We start from the raw sequence: 20,507 nt of genomic DNA on the forward strand, positions 1-20,507 counted from the left end.
CATGGTTACACCGTGAATATGGCAAGGGCATGAGCCCATTCTCATGCACACCCGAGTCAGAAGCCCTGGGACCCAAAAGACCGCATGTCCAGAGAAGCTGGCTTGGGATACCTCTTGTCACTCTGCGACAACCCCCATCAGCAAGGGTGTAACCCCAAGGCAGAAGGCCAAAACCTTCGTCGCCAAGGCCAGAAACCCAGGGCAGAGCTGTGTGTTCCCCAACCGCCCTCTTCTCCCCCTGCTTACAAAAGACGGCTTTTATTCCCTACCTGGCTCTGTCCTAAGGGTTTTTTTTACGCATATTAACTCATCGAATCCCTCGGCAAATCTCTGAGTATTATCCCCATTTTACAGATGAGGAAAATGAGGCACAGACTCACTCTCAGAACCAAGCTCCTAGCCACGCCCAGGTTATTGCCCAGGATTGGGGAACAGGTATAAAAATAGTGACATTCGGTCAGTGCTTACAAAGCGCCAGGAAACGTCTTGTAATTTAAAAAATAAGACGTGTGCCTCTCAAAAATGAGATAGAAGAGAACACATGATTCCTGGAGTCAGCTTTGCAAATTGTGAATGACAAGTCACCGATCTGACCGCTCAAGGTCAGTAACCAACTAAGAAACTAAACAAAGGAAACCAGGAGCGCCGCCTGCCGGGCAGGGCCGGCGTCCCGGGTAGCTTGTGTGTGTCCCATCCCACCCGCGGCTTGTGACCCTCCCCACGCGTCCCGCCCCCTTCTTCAGGAGATAATGGGGCAGAGGAGGGGACGAGGAAGATGAAGGGCCCACTGCGACGCGCTAAGGGGTGGCCCTGGAGCCCATGCACTTTTCCCAAACCCCATTCTCCACAGTGGACGGAGGGTCCAACGGGACCCTCCCTCTCCCCAGCAGTTCGTCCAGCTTCCCCCCTGCGTGGAGAACCCCAGACTTGGTTGTACCGAGCCCTTCCACTGGCTGGTCCTGGGGGAACGTCCACCTCTGGACTCAGTTTCCATCCTGGACTCGCTGATCCCAAGGGTGTTAATCCGAGTTGGGCGCGTTTAATCTCATTTTAACCGAAGGGGAAACTGAACGCCCAAGAGGCCCAGCGAAGGAAAGGGCCCGCAGGTCTCAGGACGCCCGCCCGTCGCCGGCCCCCCTGCCCCGCCACACAAGAACCCCGTTCGTTAACTGTTAGAGGGGGAAACTGAGGCTAAAGGAAACAGGTGCAGCAACTGGTTCCCTCCCCACGGGGCGGCTGGCGGCAGAACCGGGATGAGGAGCCCGCCAAGGCGCGTGGGAGGGAATCCAGCAGCCAACCTTGGCCTCCTCTGGGTAGAAGTGGGGGTGGGGGCGACTCCCCGACCCAGGCCCACCCGCTTCGCCCTCGAGCACTGGGAAAAGCCTGCCACCGGCCGCGGGCATGCTCGCGGCACCCTCGGCACGGCCCAGGTCTCGGCCAAACCGGACTCCACCGCGCCACCGCCCACCGGCTGCGGAGCCTCAGGGCCACTCTGCAGCGGCCTCGGGGCCTCCACCCGGGAAACCCAACCCCAGGCGGCAGGGAGGAGCCACCGCGGCGCCAGGGAGGGGACTTGGCAGTCTAGGGCCCAGCGGCGTCGAGCGGGCGCGAGCCAGGCCGGACATAGCCGACTCTCGCCGACCGCTGCCGAGGACAACCGAGCAAGAGCCGAGTCTGGCCGGGCCTTAGCGGGTGCGGCCGAACACAGCCGAGTCTGAAAAAGCGGGTCCGAGCCGAAGAGAGCCGAGTCCAGCCGAGCGGAGCCGCGACCAGGCGGAGGTGCCGCGGCGCCCCCTGCCGGACACAGCGCACAGCGCTGGCCTGGGCCGGAGCCCGTGGCGCAGCCCTCGGGTCCTGCGACAGTCCTGTGAGATGCGGGTAGGAGCCCTTTTTACGGATGAGGACACCGAGGCTCGAAGCCAGCCCGGAGTCCCGCAGCGCTAAGACGTGGTGGCGGCTGGGGTCGGAGCCCGATGGTGTGGCTGACCGCTCAGCTGACTGCCACCCGCATGAACAGGCATTGACGGTTCGCTTCGTTCTCTGTGTAACCGCTGCCATTTGATGGCCCGAGAGGAGAAACCCGCCCTGAGGAGCAGAGGGAAGGCGACGACCCCTCCTTACAGATGGAGAAACCGGGTCTGGGCCGTGTTGACCAAGTGCGGCAGCCGGCCACCAGTTCCCGTGCAAATATTGACACATTTTCTGGCAATTAAAGCAGACAGCAGGCCCGAGAGGCCGCATCCCACCCTGGGCCTCTTCCCCCCTCCCCCATCCTCCCTACTCCCCCCTGGTCCTCCCCGCTTCCACGGTCCTCCCCACTCCATCGTCCTCCCCACTCCCCCCCTGCGTCCTCCCCATTTCCCCCAGGTCCTCCTCACTCCCCCCATCCTCCCTACTCCCCTGTCTTCCCCACTCCCCCCCATCCTCCCCACTCCCCCTGGTCCCCCCCAACTCCCCTCTCTCGGTCCTCCCCACACCCTTTCGTCCTCCCCACCCCTCTACAGTCCTCCCCACTACCCCCCATCCTTCCCACTCCCGCTATCCTCCCCACTCCCCCCAGGTCCTCTCCCCTCCCCCATCCTCCCCATTCCCCCCAGGTCCCCTTCACTCCTCCCCCTCGTCCTCCCCACTCCCCTCCATCCTCCCCACTCTCCCGTCCTCCCCACTCCCCCTCATCCTCCCCACTCCCCTCGAGTCCTTCCCACTCCCCCCCAGCCTCCCCACGCCCCTCCAGCCTCCCCACTCCCCCTGATCCCCCCCAACTCCCCTCCTCCGGTCCTCCCCACTCCCTTTCGTCCTCCCCACCCCTCTTCAGTCCTCCCCACTCCCCCCAGGTCCTCCCCACTCCCCCTGTCCTCCCCACTCCCCCCCCATCCTTCCCACTCCCCCATCCTCCCCACTCCCCTCCAGTCCTCCCCACTCCCCCCCACCCTCCCTACTCCTCCCATCCTCCCCACTCCCCTCCAGCCTCCCCACTCCCCTCCCCCGGTCCTCCCCATCCCTCTGCAATCCTCCCCACTCCCCCTGGGTCCTCCCCACTCCCCCTGGGTCCTCCCCACTACCCCTGTCCTCCCCACTACCCCCCCCCGGCTCCTCCCCACTCCCCCTGTCCTCCCCACTCCCCCCCCCCACCCCCGGTAGCAAGCTGACCATAGAGGACACGGGCTCCTGGCTGCCTACTGACCGTGTTCCCGGGGTTGTGTGACCCAGGACTATGTTCCTGGGATGTGTGAACCGGGAGGTGTCCGGAACCCTGGAGATGCCAGGTGTGGCCTGGGCATTTTCTTTGAGCCTGTGAAAAAGTGAGGGCTGGCTTTGCCCTCCGCACACGCGCGCGCGCACACACACACACACACGTGCACAAGTGCGTCCCCTTCACTCACCCTTGTGTGCACACCACCGTGACCTGCCAGCCAGGCCTGTGCTGAGGCCACAGGGGTCACCAGAGGGGGGGGCTGAGCCTCTAGGAGGCGACGGAAGTCCCCTGTGGGGCCCGGGCGGGCCTCTTGCCTGTCGGGTCTTCCCTGAGGGCATCACCTGACTACCCAGGGGCCACCCGCGGCCTCGGGCCCTCTCTCCACCGCCAGCGTTGCTCCTGCCACCCTGTCCCCCGTTTTCACAATTGTTAAAAACTAGAGACACTGGACCTGGGGACTGGGGACTCAGAAAACAGGGCTCTTGGTCCCTGCTTCTGGAGCCGTGACCCTGAGCAAGTTGCATGAGCATCCCAGGCCTCACCGTCCTCAGCTGGGAATGGGTATCGGAGCCGCTCTGGGTACCTGGGCCTCCTTCCCTGTGCCATCGACTCTAGGTTCCTCTTTCGGCTCAGCTGGGCCCTAACGCCTCCCGGGGAGAAGACGTCCACCCTCCACCGGCAGAGGGACTCTTGCTTCTGTTAAAGCACTTCCCATGTCAACACAGCACCTAACGCATCAGGCACGAGTCTAAACTGTGCACAAATATTAACTCATTTAAACCTCCTAACGGTAGAGAAATCTGCCCTCCCTCCCCCGATCTCAGAGCAGAGGAAACAGAGGCACAGGAAGGTTAAGTTAAGCGGTTCAGGGCCCAACAGCTAGGGAAGGGAGGAGCCGGGACTCAAACCCAGGCAGCTCCAGAGTCCGCATGCTTAAGAACTGGCTTCTTTCTCTCTTATCTCTGCTGTGACTTCCTTTGCTCCTGAAAGACGGACCTTGCACTTCTCTGCCTTCAGCCTTTTGCAGCCGACAGTTGCCTAATAAACGCTCACTGAATGAAAGAGTGAACGGGTCGGTGCCACGGTTCCACACACACACACACACACACACACACACACACGCCCCCGGAGATCCCGGAGAAGAGGGACGATTATCTCTGTCTCGCAGGTGGGGATCTGTTAGCCCGTGCGCTGGGGCTGCCGTAACCGAGGGCCCCAAACTAGGTGGCTTCCAACAGAAATTAATTTTCTCCCGGTTCGGGAGTCTGGAAGTCTGAAATCAAAGAGTCAGCATGGTTGTTTCCTTCTGAGGGCTCTGAGGGCCTCTCGCCCAGCTTCTGGCAGCGGGCTGGCAACCTTTGCTATTCCGTGGCTTGGAGAAGCATCACCGGGCATTCTTCCTGTGCCCCTGTCCGTCCAGATCTCCCCTTCCATTAAGAACACCAGTCACGGTAGGATTGGGGGGAGGGGCCGCCCCCCACCCCGGCATGACCTCATCTTAACTCCTTGCATCTGAAAGGAGCTTACTTCCAAATAAGGTCGCATCCAGAGGCCCTGTCTGACACCACATCTGTCCCTCAGTTGGGCCTGACCCCCCCCCCCACCTCTCTTCCTTTTATTCCCTGCAGCTCTCCAGCCTCAGGGCCTTAGCACACCAGGTTCCCTCTGCTCCAGGCTCAGCCCCCACCCACGGCCAGCCCCGCACCCCCACGCTCCCCCCTCCCCCTCCCCCACCAGGTAGTGATTCCTGCGCTTCCATGGTTCCCACAAAGAGCACGGAGACTGTGCGTCTTCCTCCCCCGTGCCTTCAGGCCAGCCTGCCAGCAGTGTCACTGAGAACGTCACCAGGGCCCGCCAGTGACACGGCGTTGGCAGGACTGCGACCTCGCGCTACTCCGGGGAATGCCCCTCACACCCCAGCCTGGGGATCTTGCCACCTTTAGAGTATTTCCTTCTGTGTTTAGAGTCCTGTGGAGCCCAGCTGTCACCTCCCCATGGGACAGCGACCTCCATCTTCCCCACCCCTTGTAGGCGAGGACACCTGCAGCCTTGGGCCCTCGGCTCCCCCTACTCCAGGCCCTGCAGACTCCCAGATCCTCACCGCCGATGCCGATGCCGATGCCGATGCATGAAGTCCGGGTCCAGAGCCTGATGGCCATGGGCTGTTGCCTGGCAACCGCCTCTGAGAGAGAAGTTGAAGGTAAGGCCCTGACTCTGAGCAACTTGACCGCCTGGAGAGGAGGAACCAGGCAGGGAGGGCCATCACCACTCTTTCCTTCCTGCTCAGACTCACAACCCCAGGTCTCTCCTCACCCTGTGGCCCCCGCCTTTCCAATAACCCACAGATTCCAGGCCCAAACCCCTACACAAGCTCCTTCCAGCACCACCCCCCCCCCGCCCCGGCCCTCCCCACATTTATTCAGGGTCCCTTCGTGGCACAAATGCAAAGGAGGCTAGAGTCCCGGTGTGAAAATTGCCCCCCTGCAGCTTGGGAAATGGAATCTCCCTATTTGTTCATTTATTGCAAGTATTCATATTTACGCGACCCCGGGAACACAGCCCATGCCCAGAGAGACACGGCTGGTGTGGCACACACACACGCACGCACACACACACACACACACACACACACACCCATCCATGCACACCAGTCTAGACGCACAGCACCTGGCAGAGGAATTGGCCCAGGTCACGGCTCTTGTCGGGGGTCACTGTCTTTATTGACAAGAGCTAGGGGCAGGAGCCGCACAGGATTTCCCTAAAGGGCCTTCCAGCTGCCCTTGGAGAACAGGCGCACCTGTCCCAGGGCTCAGGAAGGCGGGGCTGACCAGGGGATGCCGAGATGCTGGGGCCCTTCTTCCCTCAGACCCCCAGATCCTCATCAGGGGAATCCCAGACGGGGGGGCCGGGCCTCCAGCGCCAACACGCGTACGAAGTCTGTTTCGGTGACCTGAGGGGGCCGCGTTCCCCAAGCCCTGCCTGTCTTTGGCCTCTGACTCTCCGGAGCCTTCCTCCTGTCTTGGGCCCCGCAGTATTCTTACCTCCGAGAGCCAGAGCCAGAGAGGCCGCTGGCGGAAGGAGCAGGTGTCGGCCAAGCCTGGCATGGCATGGGGGTCGCTTCCACTTTATAACGTGACGCGCCCACCCCCACCCCCACCCATCGCGCTGTGCTTGGCGGCTTGCCCAGCATGACTCATTTTCTTCCCCAGATCTGAGCAGGTCGGCAAGCCGGGACAACCTCCATTTTATGCTGGAGACACTGAGGCCCAGAGAGGTCAAGGTTAGGCAGGATCCTGAGGTGGGTTGGAGACCTAGGTCTCCCCACATTGTGATTTCTCGTACTTTCCCTGAGGAGCCCCCTGCCCTCCGCGGGGGGCGGGGGAGGGAGGATTGAGGGATTTAGCCTGAGTACCACCCTCCCCAGGGCCAGCCTCACTGTGGCTCTAAACGGTTATCTCCGGAAGAGAGTCCTTGCATGGCGGCCCCTCCCTGTGGTCCCTGTCCAGGCCCCGCTGGCTTGTCTTCCCTGGGCCTCCTCAAACTGTAGCGCCAGAGAATGAGGGGCTTCCATCAACACACGGCCCCTCCTAACCAGCACAGACAGGCCCTCCGGGCAGCCAGCGCTGTGCCTTCCAGACCATTTGCTTTCCCGTCCTCACTGCATCGTTTTCTTGAGATTGATCAGGCCGGGCATCCACAGCCTGCCTTCGGGGACGCTGCACCTGAGCCCGGCCCAGAGGGGCCAAGGATCGCTCCAAGGTCACGGAGCAGGTCTGTCCTCCACCCACCTCCTCCTCCTTCCCTCCCTTCTCTCTCCTCCTCTCCCTCCTTCTCTCCACCACCCTGTTGAGACGCTGCGCTTCCCTGCCAGTCTGCCTGGCCCGGATCCTGCCTTGGTCTCCGCGAGAGGAGGAACGCCAGGGGGTAGCTGCTAAGGGGAGGCTCCTGGAGCCCGCTTACGCCCAGAGACTCCCCCACTCCAGCCACGGGACGCAGAGTGAGCCGCTTTGGGGATAGGTCAGCTGCCCTCAACGGGAGCTGAGCCAGGCTTTAGGTGGCCTAAATGTATGCAGTGTGGGGTCCCTCTTTATGAAAAAGAATACGAAATCACAAGTACAAAATAAGATACAGGGCCTTGGAAGGGCCCAAGCGGTAAGGGGCCTTGAAGCTGAACGGCCTGACTGTCCTGCAAAATCCCGGACAATTCTCCTGTCGAGGAGCACGGGAGCCCCAGCGCTGGCCGCCCGGGCCGAGAGGGCCTGGAGGTTCCTGGGTTGTTCAGCAAGGGAGGCCTGAGGCCCAGAGAGAAGAGCCCGCCCAGGCCTTGCAGCGAGTGGGGGAGAGCTGATGTGGGGCCTGAGCAGTGTGTACCCCTCCCTGCACTGGGTAAGACTTTCTTCTATTTGGGGTCCCAGGCCCTCTCCTGGGAGCCTGACTCTGAGCCCCGGGCGATCCAGACCTCGGTCCGTCCCTCCGAGGGCCAAGATCCGGGCCCATCTGCCAGGATGCTCTGTCTTTGAGGGGGAAGGCCGGTGCGCAGCTCTCTGGGCCCCACTCAGGCAGGTCGGCCCGCGGCAATGCCCCTCCAGACTTCTCGTCCAGCAGAGCCGGGCCAGGCTCAGTCCTCCCATCCCTGAGTCACAGAAGAGAACACCAGGCGCAGGGAAGGAAAGTGACCTACGCGAGGGTCACACCGCGAGTCTCAGCAGCCACAGGATGGGAGCCCAGGCCTCCACACATCCCGTCACGGGGCCCCGGGCACCGTGGGTGGCCCGCCCGAGGCGTCCCCACAGCTTCGGCCCCGTGCTTGGACCACGCTGGCCTCCCCGCGGGCCCCTACAGACAGCTGGCGTGCAGTGCGCCCGGCTTGCCCCCGGCTGTGGGCTCTCGGGGCAGGAACTGCCTCTGCTTGCTGGCCGTGCCGCTGGGCGGCCGCTCCTGCCTGCCGGTGCCAGGCCGTGCGATGAGGCTGACCTGGCCGTTCATCTCCTTCCCCTGCCCCCGCCCCCCTGCCGCCTCCTCGCCGTCCTCCTCCCCCTCGTCCTCCCCGGTCTTCTCCGGAGGCCCGGCAGAAGGCTCCTGACTGCGCACGCGGCGGGAAGGCCGCAGCAGGACCCTGCGGAAGCCCTGCTTGAAGCGGTAGGAGAGGAAGCCGTAGAGGATGGGGTTGGCACAGCTGTTGGCATAGGGCAGCACCACCACCAGGAAATAGAGGCCGAAGAAGGCGGGCTCCTCGGGCAGCGGGCGCACCACGTTGACGATGTTGAGCACGTAGAAGGGCATCCAGCAGAGGACGAAGAGCGCCACGACGGCCACCACCATGCGCGTGACCCTGCGCTCCGAGTGCCGCCGCCGCTGGCACGAGGGCGCCCGCACCCGCCGCCCGGCCGAGCGCACCTTGACCACGATGAGCAGGTAGCAGAGGCAGATGACCAGCAGCGGCCCGAAGAAGCCGAGCGCGGCCGTGTAGATGATGAAGCCCGCGCGCCAGGCGGCCGCCGGCTCGGGCCACTGCATGTGGCAGGTGCTCATGCCGTGGGGCACACCCGAGAAGACCACCACGGGCAGCACCACCACGGCCGCGGCCACCCAGACGGCCACGCTCACCGTGCGGGCCACGGGCGCCGTGCGCCAGCGGGCAGAGCAGGCGGGACGGGCCACCGCGAGGTAGCGATCCACGCTCATGACCGTGAGGCAGAAGATGCTGGTGAACTGGTTGATGGCGTCCACGGCCATGACCAGGCGGCACATGAGGGAGCCGAAGGGCCAGTAGGACAGGGCGTTCTGGGCCGCCAGGAAGGGCAGCCCCAGCATGAAGAGCTCGTCAGCCAGCGCCAGGTTGAGGATGTAGACGTTGGTGACCGACGGGCTGGCCGTGTGCCGCAGGACCACGTAGATGACCAGCGAGTTGCCCAGCAGGCCCACCACGCACACCACCAGGTAGACCAGAGGGATCAGAACACCGCTGACGGCCAGCCCCGCCACGCTCGGGGCCGCGGACGCGTTCCCCAGGGCGACATCCAGGGGCCAGGCCGAGGAGGCGTTCCCAGGCTCCAAGGCGGTGGGGGCCGACGAAGGAAAACCAGGGGTGTCCATGGCCGAGGAGGAGGGGGGGGTGGCGGCGGTCAGCGGGCAGCTACTGGCCTGGAGGGGGAAGGACACGGCCGGGTCACGGTGGGCGATGGCGGTCCCTCCACCGCCCCTCCCCCCGTCACTCCGAACTTGGAGACGCCGAGAGCGCCCGCCCGGCCAGAGCCGGACAGGCCCCAGCCATTTTACTCTGCACGGGCCGCCAAGGCATCCCCGCCTGTCAGACGAGGACACTGAGTCTCAGAGAGGTGACGTCTGTCACATGGCCAGGGTGTGGCGGGGGATGCGGGCTTGCCTGGCTGCAAAGGGCGGGGGCCTGCGCTGGCCTGTGCCTCGCAGGGTCCCCTTCCCCTTGGCACCCGTGCCCCTGTGGGTCCTCCACAGGTGTCTAACGGAGGAGTGAACGGATCAGTCCACTGGCCCACGACCACACAGGCCCTTTCTTCTAGACCAGAGTTTATCAGCCGTCTTTGACACCGGCCCATTTTACATTGTGACTCAGCGAGGTCATACTGTTTCGGAAAGCAATACTTGCCCTTTCTGCACAGGATGCCTCGGCTGGCAGAAGCCCAAGCCCGAGGGCATCACCCCCTGCGATAGACCGAACGTGTCCCCCTCTCCCAAATTCACGTGTTGAAACCCTCACCCCCCAGTAACGGTCTTAGGAGGCGTGGCCTTTGGGGCGTGATTAGGTCTTCGGGGTGGAGCCCTCATGAATGGGGTCTGGGCCAGAAAAGACCCCAGAGAGCCCCTCACTCCTTCTGCCCTGTGAGGACACGGCAAGGAGAGGACTAACCACGAACCAGGAAGTGGGCGTCGCCAGACACAGAATCTGCCAGCACCTTGATCTTGCTTTTCCAGCCTCCAGAACTGGGAGAAGGAAATGTGGTTCGTAAGCCCGTGGTAGTCTGTTATAGCAGCCAGAACGGACCGAGGCAGCCACCCACAGGTCTCAGCCCTCACATTGGAAAAACAGTGCTGGGGGGGGGGGGGGGGCGGCGCCTGGGTGGCTCTGTCGGTTGAGCATCCGACATTCGGCTCAGGTCATGATCTCGCGGTTCGTGAGTTCGAGCCCCGCGTCGGGCTCTGTGCCGGCAGCTCGGAGCCCGGAGCCTGCTTCGGATTCTGTGCCTCCCTCTCTCTCTCTGCCCTTCTTTCTCTTTCCCTCTCTCTCTCCAAAATAAATAAACATTAAACAAAATGAAAAAAAAAAACAAAACGATGCTGCATATCCCGGGTCTTTAACCTTGAACTTGGGTCTCTCTATGAACTTCAGAGGATCCGTGAGCCCCCCAAAACTTTGGCGAAAGTTCATGCATCTATGTCTTGTCTGGGCAGAGCCCAGAGCTTGTATCAGATTCCTCAGATTCTGAATGGAGTTAGGAACCACAGGCAGAGTGATGTCCCCTGTCCTGGAACTGGAGTGCTCGGGGGCCCCCCCCAAGCCTAGCCCGTCCCGCTGCGCTCCCACAGAGGCCCTGCCTGGGATGGCCAGCTGTGAACCTGGACGGGGGGGGGGGGGGTGGGCGTGTGGGGCCCCTTCTCCCCCCACGGTGAGAAATTCACACCGGAAAGGAGGTACAAGGGCAGCCACACCTCTCTGCACCGGTGGGGCAGGCTTCCCAGGGAAGAGAAGGTTCCAGACGGGTCCTGAAGCATGAATGAGAGTCTGCCCGGTGACACGGTGGGCACCACGCAGCATGCCCGTTCACTAAGGTTAGTACCTTTCTTATCGTGCCTCCCGTGTGTTGCAAGGAGCTAGACTCTTCCCGGCTTCCCCACTAGACCGACTCTCCCTAAGTGTGGAGACCCTCTCACTCCGCTTTGAAGCGTCTCCTCGTCCCTCATACAGCACAGGCTCTGCATCGGTGCTGGAGGCATCGGATGAATCAGAGGAACCCGGAGTGGACAATTCTTAATGCAAAGGGGGTGGGTATTACCGACAGTGGAAATTCAAGACCCGCTAGGAAAGGCCGCCCACCTCGGAACTTGCTAGCCTACCTCTGGCTCTCAGGAGGCCCAGGTGGAGGCCAAGGCTCCCCACCCCTTCTTCCTAATGACCTCCCCCCACCATCCCTTGGCTCCTGCCTGTCCCTACAGAAAACCCTGAGAGAGAAGGAAAGCCTCTGATATCCCCCTTCTGACCCAACACTGTCAGTGGAACCTGCCACCTGCATTGCCCTATTGGACACTATTTTTAAGATGCAAAGCTTCTGGGGGCGCCTGGGTGGCTCAGTCGGTTGAGCGTCCGACTTCGGCTCCGGCCATGATCTGGCGGTTCGTGAATTCGAACCCTGCGTCAGGCTCTGTGTGGACGGCTGGGAGCCTGGAGCCTGCTTCTGGCTCTGTGTCTCCCTCTCTCTCTGCCCTTCCCCCACTCGCACTCTGTCTCTCTGTCTCTCTCTCTCTCTCTCAAAAATAAATAAACATTAAAAAAAAAAAAAGATGCAAAGCTTCTGGAAAAGGGAAGCACCCTAACTAGGAACAAACGTCTCGGTTTCTAAAGTCTCTCTGAGCACCAGGCCGGGCACTGCCTAGAATAGCAAAGAACCCCTTGACCTTGGTTGCTCCCGATGATGCCCCAGGCTGGTTGGGCTCAGAGCACCCCTCCCTGCTCCTCCAACCCCAGGGGGTGCCCCATCATCACCCCGGGACCCCATCAGCTCTCCTGACTCTGGGGCGGCGGCATTAAGGGAGGGGCTATCTGGACACTGGGTTCATAGGATCCTAAAAGCGCTTCTGGCTCCTTGTCACTGACCCCAGCTGCCAGGTTCCGGGTGAAGCTAGTGAAATGCAGCATCCTAGGGGTCTGATGGGGGAAGGACGAATGTTGTCCCCACCATTGGACACATTAGCCCCGGTCACACAGCTAAGAAGGGGCAGACCTGGGAGGACCCTTAAGATCATCCTCCCCCCCCCACCCCCAACACACACACGCACGTGTGTCCATTTCACAGGCTGGCAGACTGAGGCTGGGCCTTGGGGAGGCACCCAGCCTGCATCCCACTCTCCCACCAACCTATTTAGAGCTTCCCTTGCTGTTCTTCGGGCTCTTGAACTCTTAGGATCGTGGGCTCAAACCCCTGGAATCGTAAGATCCTAAAACCAGAATTTTAGATTCTTAGGCCTGAGTTGTAGAGTCATAGATTTTTAGATTCTGCGTCCTTGAGTCTGAATGTCAGAATTCCTGAATGCCAGAATCGGCCCTTGTTCAACCTGGAAACGTGGAATCTGAGACCTTGGAGTTCTGGCTTCCTCAGCCCTGGTCCATCAGTCACCCATCCATCCACCTTGCCGCCCCGCGCACATTCTCTTTACAGCATCCCCATGGGGCAGCCAATCACAGCCCGGGGCTGCAGGAGGCAGGAAAGCGCCAGGCTCCTGAGACAGCCTGGGACCTGGGCAAACCTAATTTCCAGGCTGCAGGGACAGATGCCCCCAGGGAAGCCTGGAGGTGAGCCCTGAGGACATCCCCCTCCCACCTCCTTCTCAGGCACGCGCACACACACACACACACACACACACACGCACACACACGGGCGCGCGCGGCCGGCCAGGCCCTGTCTTTGTACCCCGGGGGTGCAATAGCCCCTCCCAGAGCCCCTGCCCTCCCTGGAAGACTCCCTGCCTCCACCCCCCATCTGGGCCCATCTTCCCTGTCAGAGTTTAAGAGGCTGGGTGCCAGGAGCAGGAAAATTACAGCTTTCTGCCCCTACAATTTAGGTGCCTCCTTTTCTTTAAGGAGCTGGGATCCTGTGCATGATCTGGTTCATCCTCAGGGAGGAGGGACTTTTCCTCCCTGTCTGGTTTATCTTTGGCACAAGCTCGCCTGAAAGCCGGGGGCGGACTCCTCACAGGACTGCTCTGGGAGGGCGGGGACAGAGGCCCAGAGAGGGCAAGGGGCTGCTCCGAGCCACACAGCAATTCAGGAGAGCCCCTCAGAGATGCCAGATACCCCCATCACCTTCCATTCGTCTGCCCCCATCCGCTTACCCGCAGGCTCTGGGTCGCAGGGACCTTGAGTCATTTGTTTCTTCAGCCCCAGCCCCTGACACAGCACCGAGCCCTGGGAAACGTGAACAGACCGAGCAGTTGAGCAGCCAGAGCTCCGAGCAAAGTGGGGGCATTGCTCCTGGGCACAGACCCTCATCGTGAAATCCTCACCAAGCCCAGGAGGGAGGATTTTTAAAGGGGAGCACTTTGAGGCTCAGAGAAGGTCAGTAATTTGCACAAGTTCGCCTAGCTGGTGAGCGGAAGACGGGAATTAAAACCCAGTTTGGTCTACTCCTGAATCACCAGTGCGTTCTGGCCCTGCTGGCTTCCCTGAAGGCCCCAAGCTGAGAGGAACCAAGAGCCAGGACGGCCTTGAATGCCGCAGGCTGATGCCCTTGGCCGACTGCCTTCTGCCTGCCCTCTGCAACACTGGGCCTTCCCCCAAAAGACCCGGACTGTGCTGATCACTGCCGACTCACTCACTCATCCCATTCCGGGCCTGGGGCCCGACCCCCAGGAACACGGCCCGCAGGCCCCGGGTTGGGGGCTTGGTCTCTGCCACAGAATGATGGCACCAGGCTACTGTGTGAACTTGGGCAGGTCACTGCCTAGCTCCGGGCCTCAGTTTCCTCCCGTTCAAATGAAGACAGGTAGACGTACCTCCCGGGCTTGTTGTAAAGATTAAATGGGAGCGTGCCGTGAGCACAGCGCCCGGCGTGGAGGGGGAGCTCAGAGAAGCTGGCACGTGAGCCAAGGAGGCCAACCGACATGATGCATCTGCTTTCTTCCAGCTCTGACACTCTGCTGTTGTGCGATCCCAGTATTCTAGAACAATGGCACGAGAGTCCGAGATTAACCTGCCCCCACCCTCTGCAGCCCACCAGGAGGGCACAGGAAGGCCTCCTTCCTCCCCGGGCCTTCCCACCGTCTCCCAGCCCCCAGCCCCCAGCCTCTCAACTTCACCCTGGGCAGAGGGTGGGCCCCGGCACCCCACCCTCTGGGACCCCACCCATGCCCCAGCCTCCTTACCTGCCCATGGGGTGAGGGCTCCCCTGCTTGCCGCCAGGCTGGTTATCATCCTGCTGCCCCCCTCCCTGCCCAGTCCCCAAGCTCCCAGAGCACCCTTAGCTGGGGTCCCCACGCAGTGCCCACTTCTACAGGGCTTACGGCCCGATCCCCCTCCTAGGCCCGCGGCGGCCACAGCTGCCCACAGAGCCTCTCCCATCTGGTCTGCGGCCCTGACTTCCCACGGGTGCCTTGTGCGTCACCCCCCCATCTCCAGGACACGTCCTGGAGGAGGGGGCGGGTAGGGGCACAGAGGGGGTTCTGCGGGCAGGAGCGCAGGGTGGGGGTGGACGGAGAAGCAAAGGGGAGCAGGGACTGTGGGAAGCCAATAGGAATAGAGGGGAAAGGGGGGTCGGTCGGAGGTGGAGAGAGAGGGAGAGGGAGAAGACAGTGAGTGGGTGGAAAGCCAGAATGAGGGAGAGTGATGTGAAATGCGTGGCAGGGAGGAGAGAAGGGGCGAGAGGAGATGCGGAGAGAGGCAGGGATGGAGAGCAAGGAAGGAGGAAGGAGAAGGAGGGGGTGGCAGGCAGAGTGACAGAGAAGGATTGTGCCACAGATGGTGACACGGAGAGCCGGGGAAGGAGGGGGCAGGAGTGGGGGGTGCGGGAGGGGCCGGAGAGCAGGTGCAGGAGAGGGGAGGGGCGGCAGGTTAGGAGAGGAGGCTGGGGCGGCGGTGTGGGGGGGGCACAGACCCTGTTACCGGGGAGATTTGGCCACCCACGCTGGCCTTGGCTCCCGCAGAGGGGAGGAGAGAGGAGCGTGGTGCCCAGGGGAGCTGGACGTCCCCCAGGCCACTGTGGCACATGTTCCCCCGGGGACGACAGCTGGTTCCCGATCCCAGGCAGGTGAGGGGTTGGGCAGTGCTGCGAGGGCGGGCAGCGCGAGGGAGCACTGCGGTGGGAGTCCACAGTCCTGGCCACCGGCTGGACACCAGCCAGAGGAAAGCCAGGTGGGGGCAGCCGTCCTGAGACTGACTGAGTCCGGAGGGCCCAGGGCAGGCTGACAGGGTTAAAGAATACATATTTCAGGCTTTGGGGGGGAGGGGGTCAAGGGCAAAATCAAAGCTATTATACAGGAGAAAACAAATGCCCACGCCGGCTTCTGGAGCCCCCGGCCCCCTGATGCTGTCCTTGCACTTGCCGTGGGTCCTGGGCAAGCCCCTCCTTCCAGCCTCAGCCTCTCGTCTGTCTGGCCAAGTTCCTGAGGAGTAGATGGGCTCTAGGAAGCTCCCGGAGGTGAGGAAGGGGTCTCCCTGCCCTGCTCGGGGCCCTCGCCTGGCTTCTCATCACCCCCAGAATTAAGCCCACCCTCCGGAGCCCTCCAGACTTTGCACCGCCCTAGTCTTTCCTCCCCCTGCCTCCCCCCTCCGGCTCTTCCTCTGCCGATTTCCTGCCTGCCTGTGCTCCAGACGCACCTAGTCTCATCCATCCATTCATTCATTCATTCACTCATTCATTGGCTCTGACCAGCGAGCTCAGAAGGCCTCTGTGAGACAGTGAGAGGGATACAGCACCATCTAGGGAAGAAGCCTCCAGTGGGGAGCAGGGCCCTGCCGGGGTGCTCAGGTGGAGACAAGCTTGTGCGTTCGGGTGACCAGGAGGAGAGCAGGGTGGCTGCAGAGGAGGGACGCAGGGGGAGGCCTCCGAGGCCAGACCACGCAGGGCCTCGGCTCAGTCTGGGTGGCTTGGGGGCTTCACAGGTGGGAGCAGAGGAGTCTCTTGACCTAATTCATGTTCTTCAAAGGCTCACCAGTCAGGCACCGGTGACGGCGCTGGTTTTCCTCAGGGCCTTTGCACAGGCTGTGCCCGCATCCCACCCATACGTGTGAGACAAAGTCCTCCCAGAGCCTTCCCTGGCCTGGATCGGCGAGGCCTCTCCTCTAGGCTTCCCAGAGACCCCGGCCTCACCGTGTCCCCAGGCCTGGAAGCGCCTAGCACGCAGTAAGTGTTTGCCACATGTTTACCGAAGACAAGAAGATAGATGGAGGGCGAGCGGGCGGCAGGGGTGGGGGTGGAGGATGGGAGACTATAATATGCTGGAGGCCGAGTGGTGGTGACGGGTCCCGGGCGCCAGGCTGCGGGCAGGGGTGGCCCCAGTGGGACACCGAGGGGCCTTCCCCGAGCAGAAGTGACCCAGGGATCCCGGACCAGCCTCTCCTTCTGCGGGGAGGGCAGGGCAGAGAGAGGAAGTGCAACTCCACACCCGCGAGCTCTGGGAAGCTAGGGATGCTGTGTCGGAGCCGTGGGGCGGCCCCACCTTGCCTGGCACGGAGGTCCTGGGACATGAGAGCCTCTAGCCTCAGGCCCCCATCTGGTCCCTCGGTGCTGTCATGCCCGCCTGGAATCCTGGCGGGGCTGCCCCGAGCGCCTGCCGGAAGAGGACAATGCTATGGGTCCCCCATCAGACCCTGATCTCCTCAGAACCAGGGCCGTGTCTCCACCCTCAGACTGGAGGGCTCCCTGAGACCAGGGGCTGTGCCTCTACCATCAGACCGGTGGTTTTCCAGAGAGGCTGGGGCCCAGGCTCCTCCCATTCCTGGCAGCCAGGAGCGTGCTGTCCCCTCCTTCCTCTCCCCCACAATGCCAACGCCAGAGCTGACCACAGTGTAGGGTGGAGGCCTCGGCTACTGACGCTGAGGTCCGTCCTCCAAACAAGATGAAGTGAGCCAAAATACCTCCCCCGCCTGGCCCCTGGGGCTGTCACGAGAGTGTGGACACCTATAAAGTGGCTCATCAGCCCTGCTGTTTGCTGCTGGGGTTGAATCTCAGCTTCTGTACTCACCGGCTGTGTGACCTCGGATACGTGACTTAGCCTCTCTGAGCCTCAGCCCCTCATCTTCAACACCTGCCGCGCTGGGTTGCCGCGACGATAGAATGCGTCAATCCCTGTACACATCCGCGGGTCCCAGGGACACCGAGAAGCTACACGTAGCGTGAGCCTCCCCTGTCCTCATCTGCGGCAGGGGCAGATGGGCCGGCAGCCTGGCTCTCTTTCTGCAGCGCTGAGGCCTTCAGTCTGAACCCCGTGCGGGCCCCAAGCCCTTTGCACAGGCTGTTCCCTGTCGCTCTCTTAATCCTTCAGCAGGTTGGGGTACCAGCCACCCTGAAGCCTTCCCATCTCTGACGCTCCCTCTTCTGGCTTCTCTTTTATCCATCAGGCAATTATTTTATATTTGCTCTTTTTTTTTTTTTTTTTTTATCAAAGCACTGCTTGCCGGTAAATTTTACAAACCAAAGTGATGAAAAGGACTTATAACAGCAGAAAACGGCAGTCCTCCCACAGCCCTGCCCCCACCCTTATGCCAGAGGCAATTTCTAGCTCTTTCTCCTTGTATTTGCCTCCGTCTTGCTAATTATCGGGTTTCTTTCTCCATCTTTTGAGCCTCCAATCTGACCCATTATCTACTGACTTCCTACTATGCTACGTGAGGATTCTAGATTTCTTACACACTCTGGCCCCTTCTCTCCACCCTCTCCACCGAACGGCGTTTTCGGTTAAGTGCACGTTCAGTGTTTTCACTAGGAATGTACCGTACATGTTATTTCCTGCCCAGCCTGGAGTTCATAACTGCTTCATTTTTTTTTTTTTCATTTGCTTGTTTTTAGTTTTTTTAATATCTCAGTTTTCTAGGACTCCGTATTTGCATAAGCTGCGACCTACAGCTCAGGAAAAACCTCACAGGGGAATGTGAGCCCGGTCAGGATTTCTGTGTGGAGACGTCTCAACTCTGCCCATCTGTCCTGGCTGTCCTCTGTGCCTGAGCGTGGCTACCACCCTGAGACGCTCTCTTCGCTGCTCTCTCGGTGATCCCTTTCAGCTTTTTCCCTGTTAGGTCCTGTTTCTTGAATCTTCCTCCATAATGGTTTACTCCCTTATTTTGCCAGTGCGAAACCTCTACTAACTCCCTGAGCCGGTGTGCACGTGTGAAAATAGTTTATTCTCCTCTCGTGCGCATGGATAGCCTGGCTGGGTATAGAATTCTAGGTTGAGAATTACTTTGACTCAGTGGTGGAAGGCATCTGTCCATGTCTCTAGCTCCCAGTACTGTTCTTATTCTCAATCAATTGTGGGTAACCTTAGGTCATTTTTTTCTTTATAACGGAAGCTTCTAGGATGTTTGCTTTATCCCTAAATTTCAGAGATTTCCTAATGCGTGGGTCATGCCACCCACCCTACCCCAACAACAAGTGTTTGGGGCATTTAGCGCACTGTGTTAACCTAAAGATTTGTGTTCTTCAGTTCTGGGTAAGATTTCTCTATTATTTTCTTTTGGAACTCCTGTTATTTGACTATTGGCCTCCTGGATTAACCCTGTAATTTTCTTGTTGTTTACTTTTACCATCTTATTCTACCTTCTGAGAGTTGTTTCTATTATTGTTGTTGTTCCCTCTGTTTTTTCTTCCAAACCTTTTTTTTAAAAACTATTTTATTTTATTTTTTTAAGTTTATTTATTTATTTTGAGAGACACGGTGATAGCACGAGTGGGGGAGGGACAGAGAGAGAGGGAGAGAGTAGGAGAGAGAGAACCCCAAGCCGGCTCTGAACTGCCAGCGCAGAGCCCCATGTGGGGCTCAAACCCACAAAACCTTGAGATCAGGACCTGAGCCAAAACCAAAAAGCTGGACACTAAGCCACCCAGACACCGCCTAAAAAATGTATTTTTAAAGTTTATTTATTTATTTTGAGAAAGAGAGAGAGAGAGAAAACAGGAGGGGCAGAGAGAGAGGGAGAGAGAGAGAATCTCAAGCAGGCTCCACACTGTCAGTGTAGATCCCGATGCAGGGCTTGAACAAATGAACTGTGAGATCACGACCTGAGCTGAAACCAAGAGTCGGACGCTTAACCGACTGGGCCACCCAGGTGCCCCGTACGTTTTTAAAATTTTAATAAACATAGTATTTTTCATTTCTAAGAGCTCCTCTCGGTTTTCTGATTGTTCTTTTATTATGGTATTCTGGTTTTGTTTATGGCTATGTTATGTTTCCTTCTCTCTCCAAGGATAGCCGTGGTAGTTTCTTCAAAGTTTTCTTCTGATCGCTGCCTTGTCTCTATTTCTTGCTAATTCTTTTCTCTGTTTGATTGAGTTTTCTTCAGTCATCCATTCATCTTCTGTTACCCATTCATTTTTCAGAATGAAGCCTTAACACTCAGATTGGCAGCTCCATGTAGGAGGACAGGGCTTGCGAGGCAATGAACATCGCAATAGGCACAGCTGGCTCTTTCGTCAAGCATACCTAGATGGGACCAGAGGTCAGCACCTGTGAGACTTCTCTCTGGGGTGGTCAGATCCTATCCACCGACTCCTATCTGTATGCCTGGGTGCTAGCATTCCTGAACTAAGCCAGGGAGAGGAGGTGGGCTAGGGTCACCCTGTTCGGTATTCCGACTTCCACTGAATCCCCCTGTATCAGTCAGCTACTGCTGTGTAACAAACAACCACACACATGGCTTTGGTGCACGAGAATAAGCATTTATTGTACCTCACACCTTCAGGTCAGCTGGAGTGGGTTAATCTAGGCAGGTCGGCTCTGAGCTGCAGGCAGCTGGGTACCTCTGCCGTCCCATTCTTGGAACCACTGGGTTTACCAAGGCATGTTCTTTTGTCAGCACAAGAGAGCATGTCCAAGGGTGCAAGCACATCGAGTCTCTCCTTACGATGCATATGCTAACATCCCACTGGCAAAAGGCAAGGCCGAAGGCCAAAGCTAGTCAGTGGAGCAGGGAGGGGAAGTGTGCTCTTACCCTGGAGGGGGGCGTGGAGGGAGTAATCACCCGCCAGGCATAATCAGACCTACTGCACCTCAAACAATCAGTCTGGGGGCTCACCCCCGCCTGCCCTGTAGCTGGTGTCCTTGGGTCCAGAAATGTCTGGTTGGATTTTCCTGCCCAGGCTAGGGAGGGATGGTTGCCTGGCTGCATCGTGCAGGGTGGGGGGGAGGGGGGAGGGGCTCTGGGGGTCTAATTGCCCCTTAAGCAAACTTCTAAATAACCCGCCAGTTTTCAGCCTCCCACCTGGCCATCTGCGGTGGCTGAATCCCCCACTTGGAAGCTGCCCTGGGATTCTGCAAGGCCCGGTGGGTTGCGTCTCTTCCACCTGCAAATCCTCCCCCCAACCCCCCACCCCCGCCGCCCCTCCCGCAGCACAGCAGGCGCTTGGGTTTG

General features: G+C 60.1%; 1 protein-coding gene across 2 annotated transcripts; it reads right to left on the bottom strand.

Moving 5' to 3' along the window:
- Nucleotides 1-7,441: 7,441 nt before the first annotated feature.
- Nucleotides 7,442-14,927, bottom strand: SSTR3 (somatostatin receptor 3). 2 transcript variants are annotated; one of them, XM_060656430.3, is made up of 3 exons: nt 14,309-14,927; nt 13,940-14,104; nt 7,442-9,340 (listed from the first exon to the last, which is right to left on the bottom strand). In XM_060656430.3, the coding sequence occupies exon 3, from the start codon at nt 9,290-9,292 to the stop codon at nt 8,033-8,035; it is 1,260 nt and encodes a 419-aa protein (XP_060512413.2). In that variant the 5' UTR covers nt 9,293-9,340; nt 13,940-14,104; nt 14,309-14,927; the 3' UTR covers nt 7,442-8,032. The 2 variants fall into 2 exon arrangements, with proteins under 2 accessions (XP_060512413.2, XP_060512414.2); XM_060656431.3 differs by lacking the exon at nt 13,940-14,104.
- Between the last annotated feature and the right edge of the window lie 5,580 nt (nt 14,928-20,507).

This window comes from Panthera onca, chromosome B4 (genome assembly GCF_046562875.1).
Source record: "Panthera onca isolate mPanOnc1 chromosome B4, mPanOnc1 haplotype 2, whole genome shotgun sequence".
NCBI lineage: Eukaryota > Metazoa > Chordata > Mammalia > Carnivora > Felidae > Panthera > Panthera onca.